At 35.4% G+C, this 12,647-nt stretch overlaps 1 protein-coding gene across 1 annotated transcript in view; it reads left to right on the top strand.

Annotated features, from left to right (window-relative positions):
• Window positions 1-1,483: 1,483 nt before the first annotated feature.
• Window positions 1,484-12,647, top strand: part of LOC145667623 (protein CFDP2-like) — a 50,513-nt gene continuing 39,349 nt past the window's right edge. The window contains exon 1 of the mRNA XM_081735085.1: window positions 1,484-2,359. Within this exon, the coding sequence (XP_081591211.1) occupies window positions 1,484-2,359 (876 nt within the window). The remainder of the gene's footprint in view (window positions 2,360-12,647) is intronic.

The following is a 12,647-nucleotide window of genomic DNA, read 5'->3' as shown; positions in this document are numbered from 1 at the left end:
AGCTGAAAACTACAAACGCCAAACAGGCGGTTGCGTCTTCAGTGACCTTCCTGCGAGGGATAACAACAAGGTAAATACATGTACGTGTATAAGCTTATATAGGCAATAACGTAAAATTATCATAACTTCAAAACGATTGCTAATCTTGCATTTTCATTAACGTTTTCGTTATCAACACACCCGAAAACATAAAGATTAGCTGTTCTCATGCCAGTTACAGAAAAAAGTAAAATTTTGTTGCCTAATGTTATAATTTTATAACAAGAAATGGAATAAATATTTGTTAGCTGATAACAGTATTTCGCCCTTCTTCTAGGTAGAAAGTTGAGGTGACATCTTAAATAGGATCATTCTCGTGACTAGAGTTGTAAGTTCGATCACTATTTGCAATTTGTGCACAGCTAGGAACAATTCCTAGGAACTCGTTTTTGACCTATACTACAGCAGTAAGGACGTGTTTAGCCCTTATATATTCATCAATTCTTGTCCAAACGCGGTACGTTCCCAGACAGTATGAATCAAGGTTGATACAGATGGCATTCTTTTGTGTTGTTGGCATTTAACCTGTGAATTAAGTCGTCTCAACTCCGAGACCCAGAGAAATTCAATATTTTTCATGTTAGTGTATATCAGAAGTATCAATATTGCAAATTTTAAGAACTTCCTTAATTGCTTCAGCGAGAATCGAACCCGCGACCCCCATATTATAAAGCTAACGCTTAAGCTACTACTCCAAGACATCACTGTTCTGGGAAAAGGAAAAAACTGGATGTGCAGTGAATTCAGTAATTACACCCTTTTACGATTCCAATGGTGAAACTTTCTGATTTCAGTCATGATAAAATAGAAAAGTATTATGCAGAAAGAATAGTCCAGACAATTCAACTTTAAATTGACAACTAACACACAAACACAAAAGGCCATGCGTTGGAAATTGGCCTTTAGAGTGTTTCAAACCCTTGACAGGCACAGTGCCGTGCCGTGAGGGGGGCGCGCGGAGCTGCGGTCCCGGGTGCACAAGTAAGTGAGCGCAAAATTCGGCAGGAAAAAAAGAAAATAAAAGAAGGAAAAAGTACTAAAGGTGCTCAAAATCAATGAAAAATAGGGTTAATTTCGAAAATTTTCTTACGCCAACCATGGTGTCTCTTCGCGGCTTTTCTCGCGACCTCATTCATATGTACGGAAGCGTTGCCGCATGCTCTCACCTCGGGCCCTGATTTTTCACGGCAAGGCTCTGAACAGATACTTATACTTACTTACTTAAGCCGTCCTCTTCTACCTTCCAGTGTAGAGGGGTTTCCAGATAGCTTTCCAATCGTCTCTGTTTCGTGCTGTTCTCTGCACCGTCTTCCATGGAACCTTCTTGTTCTTTGCGATTTCTCGAATATCTTCCAGCCATGTTTTCCTCGGTCTTCCTTTTGATTTCTTTCCTATAACTTTTACAAAAGAACAAGAACTAACAGCAGAAGCAAAGGAGCTAAAAATGAAAATTATAGGAATAACCGAAACCAAAAAGAAAGGACAAGGTATAGAAAACATAGGGAATGGGTATACTTTATTTTACTCAGGAGTATCAAAATTCGATAGAGCAAGAAGAGGAGTAGGTTGTATAGTACAACAGGACATTATAAACAGAATACAAGACTGGGAGTTTGTGAACGAAAACATAATGACACTCATAATCATATTAGATCAGGAAGAAGATAGACGAGAAAAAATAGTTATAGGGTACGGACCAAGTGAAGATGCTCCAGTAGAACAGAAAGATGTATTCTGGGACACATTACAACAAACAATAGACAACAGCAACCTATCAACACTAGTAATTGGAGATTTCAATGGAAGAGTTGAGAGAAACTATAAGAACTATAATGGGCTGCTAGGGCAATATGGCGAAACAATACAAAACGACAACGGAACAAGAATAATCGAGTTTTGCGTCGCAAACAACCTCGTAATAACCAATACAAAATTTAAACACAAAAATATCCATCTGTATACAAGAGAAGAACCATCAAAGAAAGAGAAGTCTATAATAGATTACATATTAGTGCCTAGAGAAAACTGGAAAGAAATCAAGGGTCTAAGAGTTATGAGAGGACCAGAAATAGGGAGCGATCATTATCTTTTAGCAATGGAATTAATAGTTACTAGAGAAGAAACAAGAAAACCAGTCATTAGAAAAAGGAAAGTTACAGAGAAAATAAAGATTAAGAAATTGGCAGAAGAAGACTCTAGAAGAGCATACACACAAGAAACAGAAGAAGTATTCGAAAGGTTACTACAAAAAGAAGAAATAGAGGACCTAGAAGAACTTTGGGAGCAATTTAAAACAACAATCATAAAGAAGGCAGTGCAAGTATGCGGGAAATCCAAAATTGAGGGATCGCAAATTAAAAGAACAGCATGGTGGAATGAAGAAATTCAAAAGGAAGTCAGAGAGAAGAAGAAAAGATGGAAAAACTATCTATCAACGAAAACGGATAACGACTACGAGAGATACAAATAACAGAGGAAAAAAAGGTTAAGGATCTAGTAATAAAAAGTAAAAGGGAAGCTTGGGAAGACTTCGGGAAAAGGTTACAGGAGAATTATCAAGGAAACGTAAAGTTATTCTATGGCACACTAAAATCAATGAGAAAAGAACAAAAAGAGCCAATAATTAAAAGAATATATGATAAAGAAGGGAAAGTATTGGTTTAGGAAGATGAAATAATAAAAAGATGAGGAGAATACTTCGAAGAAACACTGAAAGAGAAGGAAGAACCAATACAAGAGAGAAATAGGAGAGTCGAAAATATAAGGCAAAAAATAAGGAAATATGCGCATAGAGGAACCGAAAAACAGTCATAAGAAAACGACAGACACAAAGCAGAAGAAACGGAAAATAACATCCAACAGGAAGAATTGGAAAGGGTAATAAAGAAAATAAAAGCCGGAAGAGCACCAGGACAAGATGGAATTTCTCCAGAAATGATAAAGCATCTAGGTACGTTTGGAAGAAAAATGCTGGTAAAGTTATTTAACTTGATTTGGAAGAAGGAACAAGTACCCAGTGATTGGGAAATCGCAGTGATAGTACCCATTTATAAGAAAGGAGACAACAAAGACTGCAATAACTATAGGAGGGATTTCGCTCCTGAGTACAGTAGCTAAAATCTTTGCAAGGATTCTTGGTGAAAAACTAAGGAAGGAAATCGAACCGCAATTGGAAGATTCTCAAAGTGGATTTAGACCAAACAGAACAGATACTCATATTAATTGGAATTTGGTGTGTCAGGGTACTGAATTATTTTTTTAAAGTTAACTAATTTACCGAACCTTCCTCAGTATCTTATGTTTCCTATTTTTATGCGTTTTACTCACTTTTACATTTTCCAGTAACTCTTTAAGAACAGGGACAAAAACACAGAAACATTGAGGATGGTAAAAATCACAAACACTATTCGCGCGTTCTTCCCTTGCCTGAAGTAAAACAATAAAATATGGTGAACATGCAACTTTTGGTCTTCGATCTTCTATGTGTTGTGAAATATCTAAAACCAAACCAAACAAAGAACAATATTAATACACAAAACGCTCACCATCTTAGCTATTTACGACATAACTATTGCATGATACGAATAACTCTAGTATGTCCACAAATCATCATTTGTCATACTTTACCGAAATACGTCATGACTTTTCTGACAACCTCATACTTTAAATGTTGTTAATACGCAAAGTTCATTGATCTCATCACTTATTCACTTACTCTCTTATCATCATAACAAACCTTTAGGGTACTTCCCGTAGATATAGGAAGGTGAAATGTAGTATCCAGGCTTGGTGTAGCGTGCAAGTAAACAAATAAAAAGCAACAGGATGATATTTCCCTCCCCCAAACCCCCTACATTGGTGTATGTTGATTATTAAACAAAAAGACTTGAAATCCAATCAGAAAATTCATAAAATATAAAATATATAGCCAAGTCTCGACTTTGCAATAATAATAATAATAATAATAATAATAATAATAATAATAATAATAATAATAATAATAATAATAATAATAATAATAATGAAATAACAGAATTACATTATCAATTACTAAACAATACCTTCCAATAAAGAAGAAAATAATAAATGCCACGACAGGATTCGAACCCTTGTCGCTGTAACGGTAGTTCTTTGCTTTCACACTTTGCCATCAATTCCTCATACAAAGATAAGAAAATAAACTAGTAATTTTTTTCATTTTTTAAATTTTCATAACACTTTTTCATTAAAATAAGATTGAAAATAATACTCAAAAAAGTGATTTACCGATTATTTTTTAAAATTTTCATAGCACTATTTTCATTACATAAGCTTGCAGTTTTACTGTACGAATCCATAGTAAAAGTAGTACAATTAGAAGTAATAGTAGTAGTAGTAGTTGTTGTTGTTGTCGTCGTAACAGTAGTAGTAGTAATAGTAGTATTTTGTAAATTTTACATTAACTTCAAACAGCTGGCTAGGGTAGCGCGCTAATACTAAAACTCTTGGGATCGGCGTAAATGTCTACCTTTCCAATCGCAAAATGAACTTCCGGCCGCTGTTGCAAAATCCAGGGCATGTTTTAAACAACTTTCAAAATGAAAGATAATTAAGTTTATAATTAACTTGCAATAACAAAGACCTCGATAAACTTTGAAATGTGTAAAACAAATTATTTTAATAGAGCATATAAAGAAGTATGCCATGTTATTACATAGGAAAGTTCTATCGCGTCCCAAGTGTTAGACATAGTTACTAACTATGCAAATTTTCGCATAGTTGGAATCAACGCTTACGGAAAATGAAGTGTTTTCACTAATCAGTTAGGCAAATACAAAGCTGCTTGAATTGAAACAAATTCTGATCTCGAAAGCAAGAAATGATGATATTGGGAAGCAAAATGCTGTACATGCATCATCCAAATAAAATATCCCCTGGACAGCCATATTTTTCATGTGCTGTGAGCTAAAATGTTGAGAGTTTGAAACACTTTCATAATCTTTGAAAGATTCAGATTGTACTTCCTACAATCAAGGATGTACTATCCTGATGGTACATAATGCATTCTCGCAGTGGCGGCGATTGGACGTTAAAAGTGTGTGTGTGTGGGGGGGGGGGGGAAGCAAGACACGATCTGAATATTTGTATATCAATGTTAATATATAAATTTCCCTGGTTGAAACTATATACATTAATAGGCCATTTCAGAAAAGTTGGGGGGAACTGTCCCCCTTTGATCCTAATCGCCACCCATGCATTCTCGTAAATTCTAGTGACATAAAACTCTCCCTCACGTACTGTACCAAAAATGCAGGACAGCTTTTAATATTTATAATACGTCTTGCTCTGAGTATATTCTTGGTTAAACCGCTTCCCTTAGATAAGTTATATAGTTTTTATATGATATTTTATTTTCCAATTATTTTAAATGTACAACTACATTTTTCTTACTAAAATTTCAATGATTCACTACAAGTCATGATGTTTCTGTAGCCACACTGTGTACAGGTAATTACATTATTGTAATTCAATCTAGAATTGATTTAAATTCTTTTTCTAAAAATCTGTTAACAGTTTTCGTTTTATTTCTTTTATGAAAAAAGTTTCCGACAATCATGGTAATAGAAGGGTAAATAAAGTTACAGTTATGCATACATATTAATAGTCATAAATTTTTAATCATCGTCTGTTTATATCCGCATGCCATGAAAACGCATTATGCATATGTCATAACAATATTATTATTATTACTTCCACAGACAGCTTTACTTTCACCTTTAATGACACAAAATATTCAGTTCAACATTTGCGAGTGTTTTTTTAAGATTAATACTTTCGTTGGCGAGAGTGAGTAAATTTGATTTTATCTCAGCAGCTAAGTTAATTTCATGAAGAACGAGAAGAAAATTAGTTTGGGTATGTAGAAAATGAAGTATATATTGGTTTAACCTAAGGTTTAACTTTTATCTAAATATAAATATGATGTATGATGAAAATAAGATTAACATTTTCACTGTTAAAATGGGGGGCACAAGGCTCAATAGTAGAGCGGTTGTCTCTGGTGTGTGGGGTCCCTGGTTCGATCCTCGGACAAGTAAGTTTGTGGTGGACAACATCGTATCCGTAGGTTTTGTCGGGGTGCTCTCGTTTCCTTCCACTTTCTAAATCCACCAATACTTTCTTCATCACTTACTTGCCTTAATCATTGTCTCCCTAGGTTCAAAGGGCATGATCCTGGGAAGTTAAACTGAAATATTTCATTTTTTCACAGTTAATGCATACTTGTGCATTCGACAGGGATAACCTTACCCTGTATTAGTCAGGAGAATGATATGAGAAACTAAACTGTTGTTGTTGGAGATGATGATGTTCTCACATCATGAAAACTAAAAGTTTTTTCAACAGTAAACGCCCTTCAAAATAAGACATACACATATATGAATATCTATATCTATATCTATATCTATATCTATCTATCTATCTATCTATCTATCTATCTATATATATATATATATATATATATATATATATATATATATATATATATATATATATATATATATATATATATATATATATATATAACATTAAGATATTAGATTTGATTTGTCCATATAGTATTGTAACTCATTTTATATACATATTTTATTAAAATAGAAGCATAATGTACCTAGGTAGAATTATTTACTTGCGTACTCATTAATTTCTAACAAAGGTCTATCTTTATCCGGTATGTGAAGTTCCGAACAGTAAGGACAAACTAAGAAAGGTTTCTTACCTGAAAATGCTGAACGTCCATTCATTCAAAATAATCGTTCATCCATTATTTTATTTTATTTTATTTTATTTTTTAATGGAGAAAGAGGATTCAACATATACACGAAAACTTGCTGCCACAGAGCATTTTACCTTTCCGCCAACACATGAGCAAATTTCCCCACCAGATGAAAAGGTATAAAATCACCAAATAGGTTAAAACCTACTGTAAAATAAATCCCACCAGGGAAGAAAATGGAAAACAAAAATTGCAAACTTTTCACCCGGAATGAATTGGTTTATTAGAATTTTCATCACATAACTAAAACTAGCGTAAATAAAATGGGAAGTAGTGTAGAATGAATTACACATAAAAATTAAGAAGTAGATCGAATGATGTTGACTCACCAAGTCGAAGTAACATTTTACTTTCAAAAATCTAAATCTAATTAAACTACCAATTCTCGCAGTTGGCATTGTACAGTACGTCGGATAGAATACTACTTTTTGAACGCAAAACTTGCTTCCGTGCAAAATAGTATCAAAATTACAACGGTCGGAGGTCGATTAGAGAAACCTTTCATTTGTTTGTATCAGGGAAGAGTTTTAAGAGAAACTGTTCGGCAAGTAATAGTGATATCTGGCCTATATTAATATATTTGGGTAACGTTCGAATAGTTCCAAGTCATTCACTGTTAGTTTGATCGAAATGAGACTAGGCGTGGTTGCAGAGATACCTAGCGGCGGGGTTTAGAGCAAGGTCGTGCCTATGAAAGCTTTTAGAGGGAGTATAATTTTTTTATTGAAAATGGCACAACAGGACTTTAATAATTTACTACTCCGAATGACTCATATATGTATTGTAAAATTGTAAAATTTCCGGAAATTTTGAACCACCTGGAAGAAAAGTTTTTTTTTTTTTTTTTTTTTTTGAACGACGCTTTTAAGAGTGGCAAAAGTTCTGAAAATGAATAAAATTAAGTCTACAAAGCAAGTCATCTTGGTTTTGTTCGATTTCTACTACTTTTTGGGGAGAGGGATAGTAAATTGAGAGGACTGCACCCGAGCACTTCGAGAAAATTGATACCTCTGCGTGGTTGGTAAACAGCACTGCATATATTAGGCGGTGAAATCACTCTGAGAAAGGAATTACTAGATTTGCACCAAAAGAACCACTGGATTTTCTCACTAGTTACCAAATTCGAATTTTCCCTGTTAAATAAGCATTCAAAACCAGCGTATTGCAGTGGCTCGGGGAAAACTGGTAAGCTCTACTTCCGATGAAATTGAGTTATTAGGTGGAATGGGTCGGAATCGTACAACATAACAATATGTAGGCATTTTAGTTTCCGAAATATACCTGCAGATGACAGGAGAAGCTTGTTTGGTATGTGTCATTGCATTGAATTGTGTGGGAATTGTCAACCTTCTTCTCCAATTTACTCAAAACTTAGAACTTATGACTATGTTATGAAGGCCTAAAAACAAAACGGAAATTTTGGGTAAAAAACAGTTTTTTACGTTTTTTTTTTTTTACCTGAGCTTGGAAAGAAAACGGAAAATTTGGGGAAATTTGAAATTTTCTAATATCTTAGTATGTTATGCTTTTAAAATCAAAACTATTTTATATTTACTGGTTTAAAGCTAAGATAATTGAAAATGAAATGAAATGAAATCTTTAAGTTTTACGACCCACGCTTATGCCGGTTAGGCTAAAGGACACGGTGATGATGAGAGATGAATGAAATGGTGGAATGAAGAAATTGGGAAGAAACGGGAGAACCCCTAGAAAACCCACGCACGCGGTGTTTGTCCACCACAAGATTCACTTGGCGGGAGCAGGGTTTGAACCCAGGACCCCAAGCAGCAGAGGTGAACGCTCTACCGCTGAGCCACCGCCGCCCCCTACTAAGATAATTGAGTACTTATGTTTCTCATATTAAAATAATGAAATTTTGTGGCAACAAATATATGTGCACCACTCATCCAAACTCTTTAAAGTTAGCACCGCGATAGAATCGAGTTATGGCAGCAAAAGAAACTAAAATGTGATCCTAGTTAACTTAAAATTAATATAGACACATTAAAATAAAGAGGCCAAAATCATTTTAGTTAATATGTTAAATCAAACATATATTTTATAGAGATATCTTTCTTGTGCTATGTAAAATTTCCGGAAATTTTGAACCCATTAGAAAAATTAATTTGTTCGGAAATATTGGCAAAAACGAAAAATATAAATTAAGAACTATTTCTTCGCGTCATGCTAGAACCTTTCTATTTCAAGTGTGGCCCTGCTAGCGCTGCTGTCAATTTGTGTTTTCTCACACCTCCCTCGAAAGAGGTGAGACAAGTTGCTGTGGGCGAGATCCTTCAAAAATTTTGATCTGGATAGGGTTCTTTCCCCAAAGCAAGGTGAAGCTTTCCTCCATAGGAGGTCGTCGGGGGTGAGGTGGAAGAATGTTTCACTTCTTTTTAGAGAATACACTTGAAATAGAAAAGCTCTAAACTTACTTGCTGTAACATGTCTGTACTATTATATACAATGTATTTCACTAACAGATAAAATACTTAAAGTAACAGGTTTTAATTTTACTTTTTAGTTTTTTGATTTCTGGTAAAACCCCTCTTTAGTATTTGCATATTTTCGAATAACTCAAAAAGAGATATGATCTTATTTTTTCACATACACACACACACACCTCACAAATGAATAAATTTGACCAGCGAGAAATATATTAAAGGATGAATATATGAAACTTCTGTTCGTTATTATTACAGACTAGCAGAATACCCGTTCTTCGCATGGGGAGAATACGTTTCATTTTGGACATAAAATACACCAAAACTGTCACCAATCACCTTATGGACACCTAAACGATGAATTTGACACTAATATCTGTCATTTTCAATTATCTTTATGTCAGCATCCTCTCTTAAGAGTACTAAAGAGGCTGAATTTGGATTTAAGCGGCATCGGCTGTTCATCTCAGCGACCTCGAAAAGTATGGCTTCGACACGAATATCGGTCATATTCGGGTCTAGGTCAAAACCCCCACAGCCAAAACCCCCACACTCAAGAAATGTCAAAACGCCCACACGATCGGTCATAACTCCCACACAAATGTACAAATCCCCCAAACGCACGAACGGTCAAAACCCCCATAGCCAAAACCCCCGCACTCAAGAAATGTCAAAACGCCCACACGATCGGTCATAACTCCCACACAAATGGACAAAACTCCCACACATAGCAACGGTCACAATTTCCACATAAATGGACAAAACCCCCACATAAATGGACAAAACCCCCACACATTTGGACAAATCCCCCACACTCTAAAAATATCGTGATTGCACGTCTTTGTTGCGGCTCTTTACGACGCCCACTTTAGTGTTTCTGTCATTACAAAACAGTGCAAGAAGAATAGTTGCAACATCGGTTTAAGTGGAAAAAAAATATTATTAAAAAGTACAAGGGCAAGACATACAACCAGGATCATTTCAGAGTGTGGGAGATTTGACCGATTGTGTGGGAGTTTTGTCCATTTGTGTGGGGTTTTTGTCCATTTATGTGGGGATTGTGACCGTTGCCATGTGTGGCTGTTTTGTCCATTTGTGTGGGAGTTATGACCGTTGGAGGTTATGACCGATTACCAGTGTGGGGGTTTTGGCTGTGGGGGTTATGACCGTTCGTGTATTTGGGAGATTTGTCCATTTGTGTGGGGGTTATGACCGATCGTGTGGGCGTTTTGACATTTCTTGAGTGTGGGGGTTTTGGCTGTGGGGGGTTATGACCGTTCGTGTGTTTTGGAGATTTGTCCATTTGTGTGGGGGTTATGACCGTTGGAGGTTATGACCGATTACCAGTGTGGGGGTTTTGGCTGTGGGGGTTATGACCGTTCGTGTATTTGGGAGATTTGTCCATTTGTGTGGGGGTTATGACCGATCGTGTGGGCGTTTTGACATTTCTTGAGTGTGGGGGTTTTGGCTGTGGGGGTTATGACCGTTCGTGTGTTTGGGAGATTTGTCCATTTGTGTGGGGGTTATGACCGTTTGTGTGGGCGTTTTGACATTTCTTGAGTGTGGGTGTTTTGGCTGTGGGGTTTTTGACCGGTTCCCTCATATTCAATATATCTCCCTGCCCCCTTCCCTCAAGTTGCACCTTCAAAGTGAAATGATAAAAACCATACAGCCCTGAGCCTCATCTATGTTGAAAATTTTATCGAGATCGGTCAGGTGGTTCAGGAGTTATTAAGTTACAAACATAGTCATTTTCATTTTGATACATATAAATAATTTGTCGCACTAGAAAACTGGAATTTGCTGACTTACAGTATTTTGTACATAACGTTTATATAAAGGTGGTCTATATTAGAATATTAAATAATAGTAATTATATGTTTTAGTGCATGAGTATTTGTGAAATTTGCCGGCTTTTTCTTTTTAAGAAATAATTTGGTTAAAATTAGCAAAACGTCACCAGATCAAAGAATATATTAAGAACTTAATTCCATTCAAGAACCCTATTTTTTGCAACAGAAACGCTTCATGCTGATAGGCTTGTATGTAACTAAAAATTCTGTATTTAATGCATATCCACGAATAAACAATTAAAAAGCACATAGAATAAAGAAAATAAGTGCAGATTATTAATTTTCAAGAATAATTGCAACAGTTTTATTTTCGAGCATTTTTTAAAAATATTCGTAATATTGAAATTTCTCAACTTACATTTTTCAAGCGTTCGAAGAAAAAAAAAAACTGTTCCATTACTAGCAAAATTAACCCAACACAAAGATTTTTGTTCTTTTGTTTTTTACCAACAGGTTCAAAATTTCCGGAAATTTTACAACACTAAGTAGTATAGATCCGGAAAAATGAAATGAAATTTTTGAGTTTTACGTCCCACGGTTATGCCGGTTAGGCTAAAGGAGACGCTGATGATGAGAGATGAATGAAATGGTGGAATGAAGAAAGTGGGAGGAAACGGGAGAACCCTGAGAAAACCCACGCACACGGTGTTTGTCCACCACAAAGTTCACTTGGCGGGAGCAGGGTTTGAACCCGGAACCCCAAACGCCAGAGGTGAACGCTCTACCACTGAGCCACCGCGGCCCAGTATAGATCCGGAGTACGTAGCTATTGCCAAAATTGCCAAAATTGCCAATTTCATAAGATTTGATCTATTTTATCCTCTTTTACGAGGCATTATTATCTTGTATGATTCCATTCCCTTTTATAAGACATGGGTACATTGATGCACCCGTTTCAAATTTTGGAGGTGTATATGTTACATTTTTCTATTGCCTTTCTTTAAGTAACCACTTACAGGCACAAATGGCAAAATTTTATCCTGGAATCAAATTTCAAGGTACTACCATGAGCAAAATAAATGACGCGTCTCTTTATTTTGAAGTTTTTTGAAAATATCTCCGTTTTCTTTATATGTTCGAAATTTCGGAAGGTTTCCCCAGCAGGACAGGTTAATAACAAACCCGTTTTTAATATTTGTGTTAGATATTAGCTTAAAATAAAGAAATTAGAAGCAAAAAACATTAAATCGACAGAAATCTCGAGAATTACCAACTCTGCTAAAGTGGGAAATTTTCAAGAACACGAGGGAATTCTGCATTTCAACACGAAGCAGCGACATCTATGTCATTGAGAGAAATGTGGATTAAATCTACAAACTAAACTTTTAACGAATATTTCTAGTATGTCTTATTATATGCATTATCTGCAAACTCCAAATATATGAATATATGCTAAGTATTAACATAAACATAGAGCAAATAGTGGAAATTATCTATGGAAACGGACGAATTGGTAGGACGATCGTAATGAAATATCGTCTTTACCGGAACAGGCTC

The sequence above is a fragment of the Thermobia domestica genome, chromosome 13 (assembly GCF_964235325.1).
Source record: "Thermobia domestica chromosome 13, izTheDome1.hap1.1, whole genome shotgun sequence".
Classification (NCBI taxonomy): Eukaryota; Metazoa; Arthropoda; class Insecta; order Zygentoma; family Lepismatidae; genus Thermobia; species Thermobia domestica.
The sequence above is the reverse complement of the archived record's forward strand: the minus strand, read 5'-3'. Positions and strand labels throughout refer to the sequence as shown.